General features: G+C 40.6%; 1 protein-coding gene across 4 annotated transcripts in view; it reads right to left on the minus strand.

Annotated features, from left to right (window-relative positions):
• Positions 1–22,945, minus strand: part of LOC140118723 (arf-GAP with SH3 domain, ANK repeat and PH domain-containing protein 3-like) — a 92,965-nt gene that overhangs the window by 68,848 nt on the left and 1,172 nt on the right. For 3 of the 4 annotated variants that reach the window (XM_072136976.1, XM_072136977.1, XM_072136973.1), the window contains exons 2-11: positions 21,182–21,254; positions 19,619–19,764; positions 18,950–19,024; positions 18,813–18,865; positions 16,305–16,401; positions 16,106–16,191; positions 11,934–12,009; positions 11,404–11,490; positions 9,455–9,558; positions 4,818–4,887 (exon numbers count right to left, since the gene is read on the minus strand). In XM_072136976.1, coding sequence (XP_071993077.1) covers positions 4,818–4,887; positions 9,455–9,558; positions 11,404–11,490; positions 11,934–12,009; positions 16,106–16,191; positions 16,305–16,401; positions 18,813–18,865; positions 18,950–19,024; positions 19,619–19,764; positions 21,182–21,254 — 867 coding nt within the window. The remainder of the gene's footprint in view (positions 1–4,817; positions 4,888–9,454; positions 9,559–11,403; positions 11,491–11,933; positions 12,010–16,105; positions 16,192–16,304; positions 16,402–18,812; positions 18,866–18,949; positions 19,025–19,618; positions 19,765–21,181; positions 21,255–22,945) is intronic. The other variant, XM_072136975.1, reaches the window with a different exon arrangement.

Consider the following 22,945-nt stretch of genomic DNA (forward strand, 5'->3'; position numbering starts at 1 on the left):
ACATTTTTGGGACTGCCACATACAGGCACTCAATCTATTCCATTTTACTGCAGGGCCACCTACCTGCTCCTCTGGTTTGAACAATTTTTGGGACTGCCACATACAGGCACTCAATCTATTCCATTTTACTGCAGGGCCACCTACCTGCTCCTCTGGTTTGAACAATTTTTGGGACTGCCACATACAGGCACTCAATCTATTCCATTTTACTGGAGGGCCACCTACCTGCTCCTCTGGTTTGAAACATTTTTGGGACTGCCACATACAGGCACTCAATCTATCCCATTTTACTGGAGGGCCACCTACCTGCTCCTCTGGTTTGAAAAATGTTTGGGACTGCCACATACAGGCACTATCCAAATTAAATTGTCTCCATAGCAGCCTCCACACGTTGTCTCCATTGCTACCTCCAAAAGTCGTCCATATAGCTGCCTCCATACATCGTCCCTTTATCAAACGAGGTGTGTCAGGCAGAAATTTGGGTTGTTTTCATGGATTCCACATCAAAGTTGTTAACTTTGTCGCCACCCTGCTGTGTTATCCACAAAATATACTGGCAAACTTTTACCATTTAGGGATATTATTTCAGCGCTTCTTGCGCATCTGTTTACATTCCCCTCACCCGGCATATCCTAAACTTATAAGAACGCTACTACACTTGATCTTATACAAAAGGTTCTTAGAAGTGCTGTTTGGGGAGTAGCCTAGAGACAGGGGCTTGGATTGGCGAAAGCTCGCCTGGCAGCGGAACGCCAGCTCCATGCGCATCATGCGCTTCTTGCGCATCTGTTTACATTCCCCTCACCCGCCATATCCCAAACTTATGAGAACGCTACTACACTTAACTTGGTGCAGGCTGGGACCGAGTCTGACCCTGGGGCTGGTCATATACTGCCGACGCAGAGAATTGCGGGGCCTACCTCGGTCCAGGTCTCAAAGGCCTACTATACCTCCTCCCACCCCTCCTCCACCTCCTCCTCCTCCGAATTACCATCCGTGGGCATGGCGCCATCAGTCGGTAGCTCTAGGCACAGCAGCAGTGCCGTCGCTAAGCGACAGCAGGCGGTGCTGAAACTGCTGAGCCTAGGCGATAAAAGGCACACCGCCCAAGAGCTATTACAGGGCATTCCACATCAAAGTTGTTAACTTTGTCGCCACCCTGCTGTGTAATCCCCAAAATATACTTGCAAACTTTTACCATTTAGGGATATTATTTCAGCGCTTCTTGCGCATCTGTTTACATTCCCCTCACCCGCCATATCCTAAACTTATAAGAACGCTACTACACTTGATCTTATACAAAAGGTTCTTAGAAGTGCTGTTTGGGGAGTAGCCTATAGACAGGGGCTTGGATTGGCGAAAGCTCGCCTGGCAGCGGAGCGCCAGCTCCATGCCAAGATCCAACTAACATAGTTTTAACTGCAGCACCTTTAATCTACTACTAGTTCACTGCCTCCATACATCGTCCCCTTATCAAACGAGCTGTGTCAGGCAGAATTTTGGGTTGTTTTCATGGCTTCCATGTTAACTTTGTCGCCACCCTGCTGTGTAATCCACAAAATATACTGGCAAACTTTTATCATGTACCGATATTATTTGAGCGCTTCTTGCTCACCTCCTTTGGTTCCTCTCTGCCACCCATTGGTTTGAAGCCTGAGTCCATTTAGGGTATGTCGCCATGACACTCTCTAGCCTGCTGCCGCTGCCTCTGCATGCCGTCCCCTATAGTGTCAGGGTCAATTATTGGATGTTTTAGATGCTATCTAGCTTCATTCTGTCACTCTGTCATGGCCATGCTGTTGCCCATAATTTTGGCATAATGGTGCGATTATGCAGCCTCAGAGGCATCCATGCATGCTGCCCCTGCTGTTTCCTGTCCATTTCCGTGGTGTTTCCATCCTTTTCTGAGGTTCCCAGGTGTTTGGCCAAGCTTCCCTGTGCAGAGCCTTGGTCCCCTTGAAAAATGCTCGAGTCTCCCATTGACTTCAATGGGGTTCGTTATTCGAGACGAGCACTCGAGCATCGGGAAAAGTTCGTCTCGAATAACGAGTACCCGAGCATTTTAGTGTTCGCTCATCTCTAGTTCTTATGGGTCCCTGATGTACAAAATTTAGGTCATAGTGGGTCTTGGTGTTGTGGGTTTCCACCCATCATCCTAGGCTTTTCTTAATTAAAAAGGATGTTTAAAAACAAATGGCCAAACATTGTTAGGGGAAAAAAAAAATAAACATTTAATTTAGTATTTTAGATCTGGATTGCATGTTCAAACCACATGGTATAACAATATGAACAAAGGGTAATCTTTCTCCAAAAACAGCTCCACACCCGACCCTGGGGTAGCGATAAAAGTAGGGAAACATCACAGCACTGTCTCCGACTGGAGAAAATAAGGTTTAATCACCAGAGGCGACAGGGCTTTCTTACTAGGAGAACAGTCAATCTGTGGAATAGCCTGCCTCAGGCGCTGTTCACAGCATGGACAGCAGAGAGCTTCAAGAAGGGTCTAGATGGTTTTTTACATCTAAATAACATTGACTTTTATGTTATATAGAATTGTTTCCCATAAATCCCTTCTTCATCCAATCCCTTCCTTGGTTGGAATTGATGGACATCTTTTTTCAACTATATAAACTCTGTAACTATCTGCGATTGTAATATTGTTTTTGGGAATAGTCTATGCAAGGTGTCTCGTCAGCCTTATATATGGCAAGTAGTGGCAGCTAAAATCACTTTGGTTTTGGAAGGCGGAAGCTGTCAGAGTACAATCCAGCGTGACCCGGCAAGCTTCCTTCCTGAACCTAACACATTGGTAGTGTGCGGTATTGCAACTAATCTATATTCATTTCTATACAGCACAAATTATGGTCAAGTATGGCTCTATTTTTTGAACAAAACAGCCATGTTTTTCAACACCCGGATAAACTTTGACCCCTTGCCACCTTCCTACCTTTAAAAATCCATAACTTTTTTTATTTTCCGAGTATAGAGCTATATGAGGATTGTTTTCTGCGTAACAAATTGTATTTCCTAGTGTCTGTATTTAATTTTCAATGCCATGAAATGGGAAGCTGGAAAAAAAAATCCAAATGTATCAAAACTGATGAAAAAAATTTTTTTTGTGGACTTAGTTTTTACAGCTTTCACTGTACACTCTTTTTACTTTCTTTTTTATTATTTGAGTCAGTACGATCACAGTGATACCAAATTTATATTTAATAGATTTTACACACCATATTCTGACACCAACAACTTTTTCACACTGCAGCTGCATAAGGTGTCATTTTTGCTGGACCATTGCTCCCATTTTGGGGATGAAGCAACCTTTTTAGCACTTAATTAAAAATAACAATTTTTATTAAAAGTCGATAAGTGGCAATTTAGACATTTGGGTTATGCAGAGAATTTCCATTTGAAACTTTTTAAACTTCTAGATGTATTAAAGATGTATTATTACTATTATTTCTCTGTACAGTTAAGTTCACAAATATTTGGATTGACATTCTAAATGATTTGTGCTTTGCACTCCCCCCATGGATTTGAAAATAAACTACAAAGATGTAATTGATGTCTAGTCTAAGGGGTTGAACAAAATTATCCTGTGAAACATTTAGGAATTGCAACCATTTTTCTGCAAAGAGTCGGAAACAAAACTTGAGAATGAGGCGTGGGACACTCGGAGGGACAATGAGGTAATTACAGGTTAATTTTGTATTGCTCTCACATCTATCTATTGTATCACATCTATGGAGTGTATTTACAGTATATACTCGAGTATAAGCCGAGTTTTTCAGCACAAAAACTCAGCTTATACTCGAGTCTATAAGAAAATAACACTGTACTCACCTTTTCAATGCCCCCCTCAGGTCCTTTTTTTTTATGCCTCTTCGGGTCCTTCCTCTCCTCTTCGGCTCCTCTTCGAGTCAATAAGCTCCTTTTCCAGTCACAATTCTGGCGGCTCACAAACAACGATGTTGCCAAGCGGCTGGCGTCATTCTCTGTGCTGACTGTACGCGGGGACCCGAAGAGGAGTGGAAGGACCGGTAAGAGGCACCGGAGCATTGGAAGCAAGAAAAGGACTTTCGGGGGCGTCGGAAAGGTGTATAGTGTAGAGTGTATAGTGTAGATTTTTACTTACTAGGGGGCATGGGCTGGTTGTAAACTGGGGGGGGGCAGGCTATTTACTACAGGGGCTGACAGGCTATTTACTACAGGGATTGGCTGGCTATATACTATGGCAAGCTAAAAACTGGGGGGGGCAGACTATATACTACAGTGGGCAGGCTATACACTGGGGGGATGGGCAAGCTATATACTACAGGGGCTGGCAGGCTTTATGCTACAGGGGCTGGAAGGCTATACACTGCAGGGGCTGGATGGCTATATACTGCAGGGGCTGAATGGCTATATACTGCAGGGGCTGAATGGCTATATACTGCAGGGCTGGAAGGCTATATACAGGGGACAGAGGCTGGCAAGCTAGATACTACAAAGGGGCAGGGGCTGGCAGGCTATATACTACAGGGGCTGGCAGGCTATATACTGGGGCACAGGGGCTAGCAGGCTATATACTGGGGGGGGCATGGGCTGACAGTCTATATACTGGAGGGGCAGGAGATTGCAGGCTATATACTGGGGGGGTTCGAATCAATAGGTTTTTACAGGTTTTTGTGTTAAAATTAGGTACCTCGGCTTATACTTGGGTTGGCTTATGCTCAAACGGTAAGTTTGTGGTTGTAACATTTAAAAATAAACGAAATTCGAAGGATCATGAATACTTTTGCAGTCCACTGTATTTGGAGTAAATAAGTTTAACTCACCGTACTGTGAGATATTGTCAGATATCCGTATTTCACTCCACATTTTCTTTTCTGCCATACTTTTCGAATACTAAATGAAATTTTTATAGATAAAATTGAATTATTCAATAAACTGATTTTTAAAGTATTGCAATATGTTAAAGAGAATTTAAAAAATTGTTAAAAAGTAGAAAATTAGAATTGTTCTAGAGGAGAATGAAAGGAGATGTTGCATGCTTTTAAAAAAAATAATGTGTCAGAACAAAGACAATGGGGGAGATTTATCAGTACTGTCTGAGACCAGAACTGTTCTAGTTGCTCTTGGCAACCAATAGGAGCTCAGCTTTAACTTTATAATAAACAGCTGTGGTAAAATTGAGCTCTATTTGGCTGCCAACAGCAACTAGAAGAGCTGTGCTCTCAGACAGTTTTGATAAATGAGCAGCAATTGTTTACATAGTACATGAGAATGTGCATGAGGGTTTTATTGTATCTAATATAAAATTGAGTTATTTGACAGAGATATGTTTCTGTTATCTAGGATTTGAAAGAATACAGATTTTTATCCCAAGACCAGAAAAATTACAAAAAAGATGCACACAGAGAATTATGTGTGTGTGTGTATTCCTACCAAACTGAGTTTATCTATGAACTATCATTAAATCCTCATAGTAATGTAAAGAGGTATTAGAATATACTTGCTTGGTATGATGCTAAACTCATATCCAAGATCTCTACACAACAAACCTACATGTGTATCAAGAAACTCTTTATCTTAATCAGTACAGGCAGTACCTGTTTGTTCTTAAAGGGGTTTTCCCACGAAGCAAGTATGGCACTCCACAATCTCAGTCAGCTACATAGAGATCAATGGGACAGCACTCTCATGTGTGACCGGCTGTTCTGGCCATTTCGGTGGGGTTATGAGGGGTGTGATGGTGATACATCGGAGCCCAGTTCTTGTAATCCGTGTGTGTCCCATCACTAAGACCCCTACCGATCAACAAGTTAGGACCTGACTTGTTTCATGGGAAAACCCCTTTATGTTGAATTTGTATGTAAGTCGAAACTGGTATTTTATATAATTGTAACTCCAGAAAAAATTTTTTGCCCCTGTGACAATTAGATTTTCAAAATTTTGTGCTCTTATGAAAACAAGGATTATCAATAAAACTTCATTACAGACACATACAGCTGATCATTGCAGCCGGGGACTAAAGTAAATCATCCAGAGAACTTCACTAGAGGTCACAGTGGGCAGAAAGGCCCGTCTGTAACTAGGAGTCATCTGTAAGTCAGGGGACAAGCCTTTATACAAATGGCCTACTGAAATTTATAATATTAGCAATTTTTTTGCATGTATGATTGACAGTTTTCCTTTATATAAACATTAGCTGACAACTACAGCCAGAATAGGGGTAAATTTGTGGTTCCTGTTTCTTTGGGTGTGGTATATGAATCCTGAAAAAATGATTTTTTATATTTTGGATATTTTTTTTCTTTCTGTAATGCGGGAGACGACATTTGGTATTTTGTAGAATTTATACTTCCCTACTGTACTGCGTTCTACAACTTTTCAATCCACAAATCATATAACACCTACTTAAACTGAAAAATACTTTTATTGATATATCTTTAAAATACAGTGTTACTTGTGTACATAGGACACCAGGTAAGATTCCAATAAATAAAAAGTAACAGTGTGATAACTATATGTATATACCTCTCTATAGTAAAAGTTTTTAGTCATTTTGAAATGTCCGTTTTTAAGATAATTGGGAAAACTGGATAAAAACGGATGCGTTTTCAAAAAATGCGGGTTCAAAAAACGGGTTCAAAACGCCACGTGTGCCACCACTCTTAGGGTTGTTACTATTTACACCTACACGGATTTACTATAGAGAGGAATTTCTGCCTGTTAATAAGTATCACATTGTTACTTTGGCTGTATTTATTGGAATCTTGATAATACATAACAATCAAATGCATAACAGTCCAGTCCCTTGGAGATATCTGACAGTTCAGATAAAGTTGAAATAAGCAAGTGTTACCAGCTGTTTAATTAGGCAAATCTCTCTTCAGCTGTTGGATTGCGTTTTTAAACAAATGCATTAAACGCAACGTGTGACCGCAGAAGTAAATACAGCAAGTCATACTAGTAAACTTTGTAATGTAACTCATTAACCCCTTAAGGACGCAGGGTTTTTTCGCTCATTTCTCGCTCTCCACCTTCAAAAATCCATAACTTTTTAATTTTTCCGTGTACAGAGCTGTATGAGGGCTTATTTTGTGCGTAACAAATTTTACTTTCCCATGATGTTATTTATTTTAACATGCCATGTACTGCGAAGCTGAAAAAAAATTCCAAATGTGGAAAAATTGTGGGCTCAGTTTTTACGACTTTGACTGTGCACTCCAAATAACACCTCAGCTTTATTTTTTGGTTTGGTACGATCGCGGTGATGCCAAATTTATATAGGTTTTATTGCGTTTTAATACATTTTCAAAAATTAAACGAATGTGTACAAAAAAGAAAAAAAAAATTTGCCATCTTCTGACGCTAATAACTTTATCATATTTTGGGGTACAGAGCTGTGTCATTTTTTTCGAAATGAGACAACGTTTTCATTACTATCATTTTGAGGTCTGTGCAATATTTTGATCACTTTTTATTCCATTTTTTATGTGATGTAAAAAGGTGTAAAAGTCGCATTTCGGACATTTGGGCGCTATTTCCCTTCTCGGAGGTCACCGCCGGCCGTAACCGGTTTTATATTTTGATAGATCGGGCTTTTTGGGACGCGGCGATACCTATTGTGTCTGTGATTTTTACTGTTTATTATGTTTTATATGAGTTCTAGGGAAAGGGGGGTGATTTGAATTTTTAATATTTTATTAATTTTCTTTTTTTCACTATTTCTTAAACCATCTAGGGTACATTAACCCTAGATGGTCAGATCGTTCCTACCATATACTGCAATACTTCTGTATTGCAATATATGGCATTTTTGCAGGTCATTCAACGAATCAGCAGAAGCCATGTAGCCTTGGGTCAAAAGAAGACCCAAAAGAAGACCCACGCGCCGCCGGCGGCAACGGACGGGTTAATAGCTGCGATCGGTGCACCGACCGCGGTTATTAGTGGTGGGGGTTTGCTGCAATATGCAACAACCCCCCCCTTTGTATGAAGAGGACTCAGCCCGTGAGCCCTCTTCATACATACCCTGTACCTCTGTGCCGTAGAGCTACGGCGCAGAGCGTTAAGGAGTTAAAGGGGTTGTCCAGAATTTTATTTTAATATAATAAAGAGTACATACTTTCACGTTCCCTTTCAGTTGCTGCATCGTACGTCACTGCCGGGTCTCTGTTTGTTAACAAGCGTGCAGCTGTGGTTGAGACAGCCCTGCCAGTCTCTGTAAACAGAGACCAGGCAGTGAAGCATGGCGAAGCAGCTTAACAGGAGCGGAAGAGAGGTGCCACGGCCGCACCCGCGATCCTCGGTGCGGATCGCGGGTACACCCGTGCCCTTCTATGTGGCGTGGCAACCCTTCAGGCCATACTCACATCTCCAACGCTCCTGTTTTTCCCGACTAGGCCATGGGCTCCTGTGCGCCGGCTCTTCAGGATTTAAGGGGCCAGTGTCCTCCTGATTAGTGCTTGCATTTCCCTCTCTGCTATATAATCCAGCTGCTTTAAGTCATTCCCCCTGAAGTGAAAGCCTCCTGTGTGTCTCCAGCATCTTCAGTGTATCCTGTGGTCCGTTCCAGTGTATCCTGTGGCCCGTTCCAGTGTATCCTGTGGTCCGTTCCAGTGTATCCTGTTGTGCCTTCCAGGGTTCCATCCCAGCGTTGTCTTCAGTCCGTACCAGCATTACCAGTGTTCCTGCTGTCATCCCAGGCTCTGAATATTTCCTGCGCTTGTTACCCTGGCTGACACCGCAGGTCTCATACCAACCCCCGTGGTAGTCCAGAGGGTCCAAAGAGACTTTCCCCACTCCCTGGAGTGTGACAAGAGGTAAGTATGCACTCTTTATTACTTTTAATAAACACATAAATATTATTTAAAAAAATGAAAACTTTTAGGTAAAAGTTCAGAAACGCTTTACGGGAGAGCTGGAAAACCCTTAAAAGGGTATTCCCATGTAGGCAAATTAATGTTATTGTTTTTATGATAAAAAGTTATACAATTTTCCAATATACTTTCTGTATCAATTCCTTATGGTTTTCTAGCTCTTTGCTTGATGTCATTGTAAAGCCCATGAGCCCTCTCCATGCACCCGCAGCGGACCAGTGACGTGCTATTACGTCACGGGTCGTGACAGGGTTAACCAGAGATCTAGAAGACACAACGAACTGATACAGAAAGTATAATGGAAAATTGTATAGCTTTTTATAATATAAATAATAAAATTAATTTGCTGTAATGTCAATAGCCCTTAAAGCTGGAATTGGAAAGAACAGTTGACAAGCAGACATGTTAAGTTAGAAATGATTGGAAAAGCACAATATAGTTCCTAGGATGGATATGGTGTTCAAGCATAAAATAAAACATGTTAATAGCATCTTACTCATAAGAAGTTAAAAAGTGATAGTATAAAGAAATAAAATCAAAAAGGTCAGAAAAAGAACAGCAGTAAGTGACAGAAATATTGTTCAAACCCTTCACTCTTTTTATAAAGAAATCCAGATTTTTCTGTTCCATGCTGCTTATCCCCTTGAGGTTGATGTAAACTATAGCCAGAATCCTTCCTGGTCAACGAATCCTGAGACAACAAAGTTCAAATCATACTCAGTACAGCACCAAAGCCTCCTTATAAATCCAGCGCAACGGAGGTGGGAACAGCAAAGCACAAGTTTTTTATTAATACCCTCCTCTGCGTTTCAAGGGGTCACAGAACTTTAACAGTGGATATCCAAATTTCTGTGGAACCTACAAACACCATACTGATGCAATGCTAAATGGGGATCATTAATAAAATTACAGAGGACTGTGTCTATGTGGCACGGTACAGAAGTATAAAGTTAAGTGTGCCATCTCCTTCAGCCTATCAGCTGAAAGAAGCAAGGAAAATAAGCTGCATGGAGGCAGAGCTAAGAGTCTGAATAAGTAAAAGCATCCACTGCAGTTGAAGTTGAACCTGGGGAAGGGCGATGGAATGACGCTGTAAATATTTTTAGGATAATTTGGTAAAAGTTTATTCTATGTTTATTAAAAAAATTTATGTGACAAATGACTAAAAAGTGTATATCTTTCACATTTTAACTTATTTGTCTGCTAATTCCATAAACAAAAAACATGTTATCAATAAAACTAACATATCAATTTAAATTCTCACATTTCATAAAATAAAAGTAAAAATTGTTATGATATGCAAATATTGTCATTTAAAGAAGAGCATAGCTGCAAATATTGGCCCAGATTTATCAATATTGATGTAAACTGCACTACGGGGCTCATATACTAAGGGTTGTGTGCGCACTTTTGTCAGACTGTGCAAGTTCTTCTAGGCTAAAAACGGCTTGCACAGGTATTAAAGAAGTGTGTGTGCTGGGATTGTGTTGTATGCGACCCTTTTTGTGGCTTTCATGCGTCACAATTTAGGGGGTGTGCCGTCGGATTTAACTTTCAAATTGTGTTGCACGCCCGAACATAAAGATGATCACTAAAAAGATGGTGAACTCTTTCGGACCTGTGCGGAGGAAGCGACAAATTCATGACTCTGGCCGCACGATTTTAGTGAAATGCGGCACAGTGCATTATAGAAGGACAATGCACTTTCTGTGAACTCCGGTGACCCTGTAAGTAAATGCGCCCCAATGTGTCTTAGTAATGTGTAAAGTGTGTCAGATTATTGAATACTGGTGCGTGGTCTTCAATAATCTAGCACACCCTGCACGATTTGAGTCGCTGTAATAAATGTGGAGCACCATTACGCCCCGGTTACGTTATGTCCGTTATGCCACAGACAAAATGAAGCCACTGGCGCAGACACTTCATAAGTACACGTGCAAGTTATTTCTATGTTCTTTCTTGTGCAAAGTTCAACAGAAAACTGGCGTAGCAAGTTTAATAAATTTGGGCCATAGACCTGGACATTCAGGTACCAATGACCATTTGTCACAAAAGGGTCAAAGTGGTATAATAACGGAGCTTTTGCAAGAGCTATCATTTTAGGGAAAAATAAACTAATTTTTCCTGTTGTATCCTCTCATATTCCTTATTTACCTCACACACAAGAGTGCAACTAAACAGAGCAGCTAGGACGCAGCAGAGATGCCGATGATGCAGCTGTGATGCAGCCGGGCACTTCAATTAAGTAATTGTTACCATAATTCATAACAAAATTATTATTTTATAACAGTTTCATATTAACAGTACATGAAACCGTTACAAAATAATTTCATTATGAATTATGGTGACTTAATTGATGCAACTGGGCCGCAACCCAACCACGGAAACATTCCGGTTCATTCTGGGGTCATTTACTCCACCCCCATTTCAGACATTCAAAATTAATCATTTATACTATGTCTATAACCATTTTTTGGTTGCTTTTAGATCGTAGCAATCCTCTTTTTGTAAGATGCGTTTTCAAAAAATCTCTCACCTCTTTATTTTCTATCTGTAATTGTTTTTGCAGATTATCTCGAACATCTAAGAGTTGTTTGAGGTCCTCATCCTGAGTCTGATGAATCTGAATGGCATATGAAAAATATTATTTGAGTATTATTACTCATCAGAATGCAATGGGGCTCATTTATCTTATTTCCCCCTTCTCTGCGCTCTTTTGAGCCCGTTGTTAGTCTATTTTTTGCACCTCATTTGTCTTTGTCAAATTCAGGGTTTTTTTGCACCTTATTAGGCTCAATTTGTAACACAATTTATACCATTGCCTTTCCTAAGCATGGTCAGGACTGACATAATATTGCGCAATTATTTGTGCCCATATAGGCGCAATAGTATAATAAATCGGGCGCAAACATCTGTAAAGAGGCACAATGTAATGAGAAGTAGGGCGCAACAACACGGCGAATTGAGTTGTAACTTTTCAAAAAAGCACAAAATAGGCGCAAAACACCAATGGCAAGGGAAAAAAAGATAAATGACCCCCAATATGTTTTAGGAAACAGTGCTTACAGTATGCAGGGATGATGACAGCTTTTCTATGAAAGGAAGGAGACTCTGTGTAGCATTTAATCCATCCTGGAAAAAACTGAATAACAATTATTAGCAGTATAATTTATATAAAAGTTGTCATTTTAGCAAATACAAGGAAGTGAACATACATAGATTTATATTATACTTCAAATGCATGGTTAGTGTGTGAGAGCACAACACACTTTAGTTTAGTTTATGGGAACTATGCTTATGGGAACCATCATGTTATACATACTGCCCTATCTGTGGGAATTAACGTTATGGAACTTGAGGAGCTCAGAAGATAAATATACTTTTACTTTATTCTTATTCTTTTACAAGTTTTCGCCTGCAAGTGGGGCATCTAAAGGAGCCTCAATAATAGAGGAAAACAACCTACTTCACTGCGATGCTGTGAGGAGCGGAGAAGGATGAAGCAGTAATACAGGCAGTCCCCGGGTTACATACAAGATAGGGTCTGTAGGTTTGTTCTTAAATTGAATTTGTATGTAAGTCGGAACTGTATATTTTATCATTGTAATCCCAGCCAGAACTTATTTGGTCGCTGTGACAATTGGATTTAACAATGTTGGGTTGTCATAAGAACCAGAATTAACAATAAAGCTTCATTACAGACACATTTGATAACTGTTACAGCTGATCATTGTAGCCTAGGACTAAAGAACAATAAATTACCAACATCCAGAGGTCCGTTTGTAACTAGGGGTCATCTGTAAGTCGAGTGTTCTTAAGTAGGGGACCGCCTGTATATGGCACCTTACTTCTCCCTAAGGTCTCTGGAGTTGCTGCCACTCGGAGACCGGGTCCTGCTCCCGCGGCTAGCACGGGAGCAGTAAAAATCTGCAGCAACGTCTCTGGACCTGTGCTCACTGACGTCTAAAGTCAGCAGGCGATCTGAAACAGGTTAAAGTTATAGTTGTATGGTTGTGTTCTAATACATTTTTTTTATACAGACATTGTAATATGGAGATGCTCACCAACTAGAATATACAAAGATAATTGGGTGCAATGGCAAAGATCAAGAATCAAGGGGTAAAAAAATGGAAGAAAAATAAGTGGAATATGTCTTGCAACACCAACATTTCTAGGAGGCCATATACTGATATATGAATGTATTTGTAAATGTACTAAGATATTGTATATACTCGAGTATAAGCCGACCCGAGCATAAGCCGAGACCCCTAATTTTACCACCAAAACTGGGAAAAACTACTGACTTGAGTATAAGCCGAGGGTGGGAATACAGCAAGCCCCTAGTAGTATACAGCAAGCCCCTAGTAGTATACAGCAAGCCACTAGTAGTATACAGCAGCCCCTAGTAGTATACAGCCTGCCAGCCCCCAGTAGTATACAGCCTGTCAGCCCCCAGTAGTATACAGCCTGTCAGCCCCCAGTAGTATACAGCCTGTCAGCCCCCAGTAGTATACAGCCTGTCAGCCCCCAGTAGTATACAGCCTGCCAGCCCCCAGAAGAATACAGCCTGCCAGCCCCCAGAAGAATACAGCCTGCCAGCCCCCATGTAGTATTTAGCAGCCCCTAGTAGTATTTAGCAGCCCCTAGTAGTATACAGCAGCCCCTAGTAGTATACAGCAGCCTGCCCCCACGGCCCTTAACCCCTTAACGACTTGGCCTTTTTTAGTTTTTTCACTTCCATTTTTCACTCCCCACCTTCAAAAATCTATAACTATTTATTTTTCCACATAAAGATCTCTGTGATGGCTTATTTTCTGCGTAACAAATTGCACTTCGTAGTGACGGTATTTAATATTCCATGGCGTGTACTGGGAAGCGGGGAAAAAATTCCAAATGCAGTGAAAATGGTGAAAAAACCCATTTGCGACGTTTTCTTGTGGGCTTGGATTTTACGGCTTTCACTGTGTGCCCCAAATGACATGTCTACTTTATTCTTTGGGTTGCTACAATCACAGGGATACCACATTTGTACAGGTTTTATAATGTTTTCATACATTTAAAAAAATTAAAACCTCCTGTACAAAAATTTTTTTTTTATTTTGCAATCTTCTGGGGCCAATAACTTTTTCATACTTTGGTGTACGGAGCTGTGGGTGGTGTCATTTTTTGCGACTTTTGATGGCGTTTTCATTGCTATCATTGTTAGGACTGTGCTACCTTTTGATCACTTTTTATTAATTTTTTTATATTTTCCAAAATGGCAAAAAAATGTCATTTATGACTTTGGACGCTATTTTCCGTTACAGGGTTAAACACAGTGAAAAACCGTTATTATATTTTGATAGATCGGACATTTTCGGGCCACCTTCGTGAGACCCGATGCTGTCATGGCAACGGATCACCGCTCCCCGTGACGTCATCGGGGAGCGAAGATCCGCGCCAAGATGGCGGCGCCCATGCGGCGCCATCTTTTTGAAGCCTCCGGCAGCATTTCCGGCAACGATCGCGGCAATATGCAGCAAAGACTTACCGGCTATGGAGAGGGCTCGGCCCGCGAGCCCTCTCCATGCACCGGGACCCGCGCGGGTCGGGTCGGGAAGGGGTTAAAAAAATAAACTTAAATACTCACCCTCCGATGTCAGCGTGTCCTGTCTTCTTTCTTCTCCCCGGCTCCTCTTCTCTCTTCTTTCTTCCGGCATGGACGCGGCCATGTTTTCTTCTAGCATGTGCATACTATGACGCGGCCGCTGCTGACGTCATAGTATGCGCGGCCACGAAGAAAACATGGCCACGTCCATGCCGGAAGAAAGAAGAGAGAAGAGGAGCCGGGGAGAAGAAAGAAGACAGGACGCGCTCACATTGGGGACATCGGTAAGCCGCGCTGACATCGGAGGGTGAGTATTTAAGTTTTTTTTTTTAAGTGGGTAATTTTTTTTTAATAGACTCGTGTATAAGGCGAGGGGACGTTTTTCAGCACATTTTTTGTGCTGAAAAACTCGGCTTATACACGAGTATATACGGTACATCAAAATAAATAAATAAAAAACACAACAATGTAATCATTCGCAGCTCCACAGCCCTGATACCAAGCACAACTGCTGTTTTGGTAATAAGAATAAGAAAGTGTTCATTCAAACAGTGCTCTCTCTTTAACCCCTTCCTGCCGCAGCCCTTTTTGTTTTTTGCGTTCATTTTTCCCTCCCCCCTTCAAAAAACTATTTACGGATTTTACTGTATGCCCCAAATTACATGTCTACTTTATTCTTTGGGTTGGTACGATTACAGGGGGCTACAAAATTTGTATAGGTTTTATAATTTTTTCATACATTTAAAAAAATTAAACCTTCCGGTACAAATTTTTTTTTTTTTTTGCCGTCTTCTGGGGCTAATAACTTTTTCATACTTTCGTGTACGGAGATTTGGGAGGTGTCGTTTTTTTATGAAGTTTACACTGTTATCATTTTTAGGACTGTGCGACCTTTTGATCACTTTTTAGAGAATTTTTTAATTTTTTTTAAATGGCAAAAAAGTGTCATTGTCGACTTTGGGCGCAATTTTCCGTTACGGGGTTATACGCAGTGAAAAACTGTTATGATATTTTTATAGATCGGGCATTTTCGGACGCAGCGATACCTAATGTGTTTATGATTTTTACTGTTTATTTATATTTATATCAGTTCTAGGGAAAGGGGGGTGATTTGAGTTTTTAGGTTTTTTTATTATAATTTTTTTTTTTACCTTTTTTTTATTTTTACTATTTTTCAGACTCCCTAGGGTACTTTAACCCTAGGGTGTCTGTACAATCCTATCATATACTGCCATACTACAGGCTACCATGGCGACGGATCGCTGCTCCCCGATGACGCCACGGGGAGCTACGAACCTCGGAAAGATGGCGCCGATCAGCAGGAAAACACTGTGTGATCACGGGTGTTACCGGTAAGCCTTTGCTGCAATATGCAGCAAAGACTTACCGGCTATGGAGAGGGCTCAGCCCGTGAGCCCTCTTCATGCACCCGCATTACTACGTCACATGTCGGTAAGGGGTTAAACAATTGATCCATGGGTTTGTTACTGATCGTAAGTCTTTCATAAGAATAGGTGATCAATAATTCAGGAAACACCATTTATATTTCTTACCAAAGGTGAGATATAAATCTTCCAATGGAAATAAAGATTCAATAAAATCAATAATATTAATACTAATAATGGTCAAAATAAACAGCTTCAATACATACTTGTGTTGAGCATGGAAGGCTTTAATGAGACACTCCAGAAAGTCAGGGCCCTGTTTAACTTGCAGCTCTCCTAATTTGACTAGGTACTGGTAAAGAAATTGGTAAAGAGGAATATGTTAACTTAACAGAGATAAATAATAAAACATCTATGCGGATTTCCATTCACAATTATTTGTCCTATGTTTATCTTTATTTTTACCTCACTTAGGTGAAGTTGAAATATTTTTTTTTCTCTGTCACCATCGTCTGAACTGTCAGATTCGGTTCGGAAGCCTCCAGAGCGAACTTTCTTTGTCCTAATGGAAAGAAACAAAGAGCACACTTAAATCTTGCCATTTGTACCTTGTCATATGTACCTGGTATAGCAACACACCACTTTATCTTATGAGTAATAAATAAACCCCAGAATACCCTTCAACTTCCATACACTCAGATGAGATCAGCCAGTCAGTGTTGGTTACCTGTGAGTCAATGGGGATCAGGAAGCAGAGAATGGCAAGGGACTAGTGATGAGCGAGTATACTCGTCCGAGCTTGATGCTCGGTCGAGTATTAGCATACTCGGACCGGCTCGTTGCTCGGACGAGTATTTGCCCTGCTCGATAACGAGCATTTAATTAAAAAAAAAGAAGTGAAGAACAATAAAAAAATACAACTAAAACATTTAATTTAATCGTTTAATTGAAGAAAACAGTGAAATAACACAGTGCAGAATAGATTGCAGATGTTCGGGAACATCTGCGATCTGTTCCGGAGACACGCGTGCAGAACGGTGTTCTCCGCAATAGTATTTGAAGAACAATATGTGTGAAGAACACATTGCAGATGTTTGGCAACATCTGCAAGTTGTTCTCTACACATATTGTTCTTCAAATACTATTGCGGAGAACACCGTTCTGCACAAGTGTCTCCGGAGCAGATCGCAGATGTCCCGGAGACACGCGTGCAGAACGGTGTTCTCCGCAATAGTATTTGAAGAACAATATGTGTGAAGAACAACTTGCAGATGTTTCCAAACATCTGCAAGTTGTTCTCTACACATATTGTTCTTCAAATACTATTGTGGAGAACACCGTTCTGCACGCGTGTCTCCGGAACAGATCGCAGATGTTCCCGAACATCTGCAATCTGTTCTGCACTGTGTTATTTCACTGTGCTCGGTCAGTTTGTAATTTTACTGAAAAATGCTCGGGTCTCCCATTGATTTCAATGGGGCTCGTTACTCGAAACGAGCACTCGAGCATCGGGAAATGTTCGGTTCGAGTAACGAGCACCCGAGCATTTTAGTGCTCGCTCATCTCTACAAGGGACCATTCATCAACAGTAGTGGTGGCTTTTCAAATAATTTATCCTCCAAGACAAGCCCTTCAAACCAGAGTTTGAACCCTTACAAAACTTTTAAAGTGACCAAGTGTTTATTTTAACAACGCGGTTATGAGAAAAGCAGCTTGCTAGAACAACATAGTGGTTAATATTTTTTAATTTTAGTACTGTGGTCCTGGCTCAACTGTGTCCATGGACAACATCTGCATGGAGTTTGCATGTCTTCCCAGTTTTGCATGATTTTCCTCCTATAGTTTAGAGACATACTACCGGTAATAGTGAATTTAGATTTGGAGCCATATTAGTGAGTGAAGACAATGGGGGGATTTGCATGTTTGTACTCTAGACAGACATCCATTTTTTTGGCCCCCAATACACATATCTCAGACCAGTCAAAGTTGTGATAAATCCCCCAATATAAAACGCTGCAGAATATATTGCACCAATAAAAGAGAAGTAAAATAAATAAACTAATAAGCAATTTCTTCACCATTTTATTTTATAATAACTAACATAAGTGCCGTTCCACTGATTTTAACATAGATGGTAGCTTTCACTGTTCCTGAGTAATAAGTATCATTACTTTTGGATTACTACTGTATACTGAAACTATGGCATTGGGGCTCTCTACTGTCATATGGGTAGTCCTGGTATTTATTACTCTGAAACAGTGGGGACTAAATAAATTATCCAAACTGTGCCACAATATGCCAATAAAACTATGAAGTCAGCAGCGGTGACACCGCTGTGCAGACTGCCCACTCTGCTCCCCACAAAGCATCGGGGAGAATTGGAAGCGGAGTCTGTAAGTTTCTTTTTTTATTCACTTGTGTATAAGCCAAGTTGGAGCTGCTCTGCAGATTTTTTGTGCTGTAAAACTCGAGTTATACACGAGTATACAGGCAGTCCCCGGGTTACCTACAAGATTCCGGAGGTTTGTTCTTAAGTTGAATTTGTAGGCAAGTCGAAACTGTATATTTTATAATTGTAGATCCAGGCCAAAAAATGTTGTGCCCCAGTGACAATAGGAGTTTAAATTTTTTTTCTGTATTGGGACCAATGATTATCAATAAAGCTTCATTACAGACATCTTGCAGCTGATCATTGCAGTCTGGGACTATAGTAAAGCATCCAGAGACCTTCACCAGAGGTCACAGGGGGCAGAGGGGTCTGTCTGTAACTATGGGTTGTCTGTAAGTCAGGTATCCTTAAGTAGGGGACCGCCTGTATACGCTAAATATGAACAGGTGAATTTGCAAATTCTGTAAGACGCTTACCATTAATAAACAAATACAGAGGTAGTAGAATATTTTATATCATTGTGCATCATGAAAGCCTAAACATGCACCACCATATAGTACTCCCCCAATGAGCAGTAATCTTACATTCTTATCTCACATTCCTTCCAGCTCTTGTCTGCTTGTTTCCTCAGCTCCTGCAGTGACACGAAAAGTGGTGTTAGACAGTTCAAAAATGTGTGAACCACCATTTAACAGGTTAACAGCAAATAATGTCAACTCACTGTCCGTCCATCTTTCAAATCTCCACGTAGTAATGAATCCATTGGAAAAGAGAGGATACTGTTCAGATTGTTTATCTAGCAAAACGCAGTGAAGGGTTAAAGTAATACAAATGCTCTTAGTAATCTTATTCATTTCCACCTAACATACAAGATTTACATTGCTGAAAAAGATTTGTTATGAACAACCATTGCCCTTAATGTCCCCCATCTGGAGCTTTATGCTTAAACTTTCATTCTGCTGATATCAGCAGAATATGTGCAGGGCTTTGCAGAAGAATTACATCTCTAGCCAACGGCTGTGGTTTCCCTTGGCAACTAAAGAAAACCATTACAGCTAGCGAATCAGAGAAATTAATGCAGAAAAAACTGTACAGATCTGGTTATTTAAAAGTAGAAATGTTTTACTAAGAGTGTAACTGAATAAACAACTGCCTACATGGTTTATTACACATTTCTTTGCTACAACGCTTCTTACACTTCTCCCTTCTCAGCCTCTCAAGCTCTAGCATTAGTCCGCATACTCCCACAAGTGTGATGGGTGTTTCTCTTTAATTGGAGACATATGAAGAGGAAAATGTGCTGTCAGGTCAGCAGTTACAAACAGGGGTGGGAGCGAATGTTGAAGATTCATAGGATGAAAAGGGAACTTTGTTATAAAAGTACACTTACCATGGTACTAAAGAGTGCGCCAAGCTCCCTTGAAAGGACAGATAAATTCAAGAAGCCAGTGGTTAGTTCATGGTTGTTGGATGACAGCTGGTTGGAACCTAAAGCCTGCAGAGCGTCCACAAAACTCTCCTGAGCTTCCACAAAAGCTGAAGTTTAGTAAAAAAAAATATGTTAGATTCAAAAGCACAGGGAAGGGAGTCCATCTTTATTGTAGAATGTACCTTTAATGTCTGAGTTCAATCCCTGCAATTATTGATAAGTCTTTTGCAGCCTCTTACAGGATTGTCTTATATTTAGTCCCATCCATCTTCCATCTTGTGTTGCATTTGTAAATACAGCACAAGCACCATGTGTGACTCCACCAACAGATGGTTGATGTCCCTACATAGCTTTTGCAAACTACAAATGTGATTTCTTATTTCTTGCTTTCAAAAATGCCAGCACTGCACATCCCACTTAACACACGTTTTTCCACCTTGAAGCAAAGTGGTGGTAGCAGCATCATGCTCTGGGGATACTGGTCAGAGGCGACAGGAAGATGAATACAGGGCCACCCTGGAGGAAACCCATTAGAGGCTGCAAAAGACTTTTCCTGGGAGGTGAATAAATATACAGCCCAGTCTGACAATGGGGCCTTTTTACTAAGGGTCCACGGCCTCACTTTCCTCGTTTTTTTCTGACGTTTTTTTTGGATTTGTGATGCTGGAACAGGTATTGATGTTCACAAATGTTATCCAATCAATCTAAGGCTTATTTCATTAGACTGTATCTGCTAGCCGTAGAAATGGTGGCGTGTGCTGGTCATACGATTCCCACAAAAAAAGATAGAGCTTGCCCTGTCTTCAGCCGTGAGTATTGCCTTGTGGCACTGTTTCCTATGGAGAGGGGAGGGGTGAGCACTGCTCATCTCTCTGCCTCTCTAGCCAAACATAGCACACTTTAATATGAAAGCAGCCTAAGCTATAGCTATGCTGCAAAGAATAATGAGCAAAATCATAGCCTCTAGATGAGAAAAGCCGGTAGAGACATTTGTGTTACTGTATGATATAAAATATCACATTGGCTGCAATGTGTTAAAAGGGATCAGTGCCAAGGCCAGCTATTTTAACGGACCATGTGACCAGTCCGTTAAACAGAGGAGCATGTCACAACCGTTTTTAATGGATCAGTCATGGAGAATAGTTTATGAGGTTCCTTGAAAAACGACTTGAAACTGATGCATAAAAATCTGAGATTCTGCACATTCATGGGTAGCCTAACTCTTCTAATTGCAGGATCCTTGTAATGTCAATGATAGAACCTTGTAATGTCTATGATAGAACAAAATAGATCAACTCTAAGGCTCGTTTCACAGCTTCCTTTCCAATGTTTCGTTATAAAAAATAAAAAATAGTGCTGTAGCCCACATCATATTCATCATTATAATTAATGGAGATGGATTGAAAGACCTTCTGTATTTACTTCCTCTTCTATAATGAAAATGGTGAGGTGGTGTGAATTTATAAACAAAATTAAAGCTGATCTGCGCCAACAAAGATACTCATCTTATTCTTATATACTTACAGAGACCTGAAGTATAGATGGATCTAACACTCTTTCGGATCCGGCCCAAAACTTGTAGATCAGTCTCTAAACTCTAAAAGTGGGAAGATAATCATAAGAACATGATGTTAAGGTTAAGAGGTGGGTCGGGTTCATGAGACATTGTTAAGATATGACCAAATAGGACTTGTTAGGTCATACCAAAATTGGCACAATCTCTATGTACACGACAATGTGCTCCTCAGCTGTCCCATCTGCATACAAAGACGTAAGGCTGCGCCACAAAACAGACCTCTATGGGGGGGCGTGATCCCCAATATGGTCATATGCACGGGGCCTAAGGTACAAGACGTCTCCAGGCAGGATTTATTAGAACGAACCTGGAATCACTGAACTGAACTCAGCATGTCCATTCCGTTCTATAACTGTCACTTCTTGGCAACTGGCTTTTGTGTTCAGCCTTCTGGTGTATTGAGTATACAATAAAAAGCCATTGGGGCACATTTACTAAGAATGTAGGAAACTGCACTAAAAGTGCTCTGCCTGTGCATAATGCTCGGTGCCCAGAAATCATGAATTTGGCGCTTCCCTGCACTGGCCCGACAGAGTTCACCAAATTTTTTGTGGTGCACCTTTAACATAGGGTGTGCAATAGACTTTGCATGTTAAATCTGCCGTATGGTCCGACTGAGTGCCTGAACACCCCCTAATTTGTGTCGCATGGTGGCTAGTGCAGCTGCGCCACAAAACGGTCACTTGCTACACAATTTGTGGTGCAGACACTTCTTAAATACCTGTCCAAGCAGTTTACACCTAAAAGAACGTGCAAAGTCCGACAGGAAACGGGTGTAAACGTCTTAGTAAATGTGCCCCATTGTTTTTCAAAGAGGTCATTGCCAGGGGTTCCAAATACATATACTATGACCTTGGAAAACCCCTTTAAGTTGGACACTATTGGTTGCTATTTGAAACAAAGGGGATCTCTGTCCAATATGTGACAAAGAAGAGCAGGAGCAAATATAACATAAGACTTAAAGGGGTATTCCAGGAATATAAACGTCTGACACAAAAACCCATGATGATGTAACTAAATGAATACAACAATACTCAATGTCATTAGTCACAAAACAAAGCTTAAATAATTTGATATTATGATTTACAAAGTTTATGGCCTCTCTAAAGTAGGTGGAGTTATCACTAAGATGGCCGCCACTGAAAACTACAAGTTCCATGATCCTTTAGTTCTCAGCATCTCCTCCTCCCTCTTATGCTCTGCTCCCAGTGATGATGTAACAGGATTTCTTGCTCTGTTACCATAGTAATGATGTGTAACTGCCATCACCAAAACACTGGCCATACAGGATGCACTGCAACCAACCGACTACAGCCAAACATAGTGGTGATCACATGACCTGCCCAGGCAGGTTCAGGCCATGTGATGTGGACATGTGACCAGCAGCCATCTTCTGTCCTGCAACGGACCGTGCGGAGGAAATTAACGGACTGATTAAAGGGCCAGTAGCATTTTAATTCTCCATCACATTGTATGTCACCAGCATTTTCTGCCAAGGGGAGCAAAGTTTTAAATAACAACTCATAATAATAATAATAATAACTCATATAATAAATAAATAAACATATAATAAATAATAAATAATAATAAATAATAATAATAATAATAATTAATAATAATAATAATAATAATAACTCAAAATATAAGCTAATATGTAATTAGTTACATATTAGCTTATATTTTGAGTGCCCATTTGTATATGAATTATGCTG

Source organism: Engystomops pustulosus, chromosome 2 (genome assembly GCF_040894005.1).
Source record: "Engystomops pustulosus chromosome 2, aEngPut4.maternal, whole genome shotgun sequence".
Classification (NCBI taxonomy): domain Eukaryota; kingdom Metazoa; phylum Chordata; class Amphibia; order Anura; family Leptodactylidae; genus Engystomops; species Engystomops pustulosus.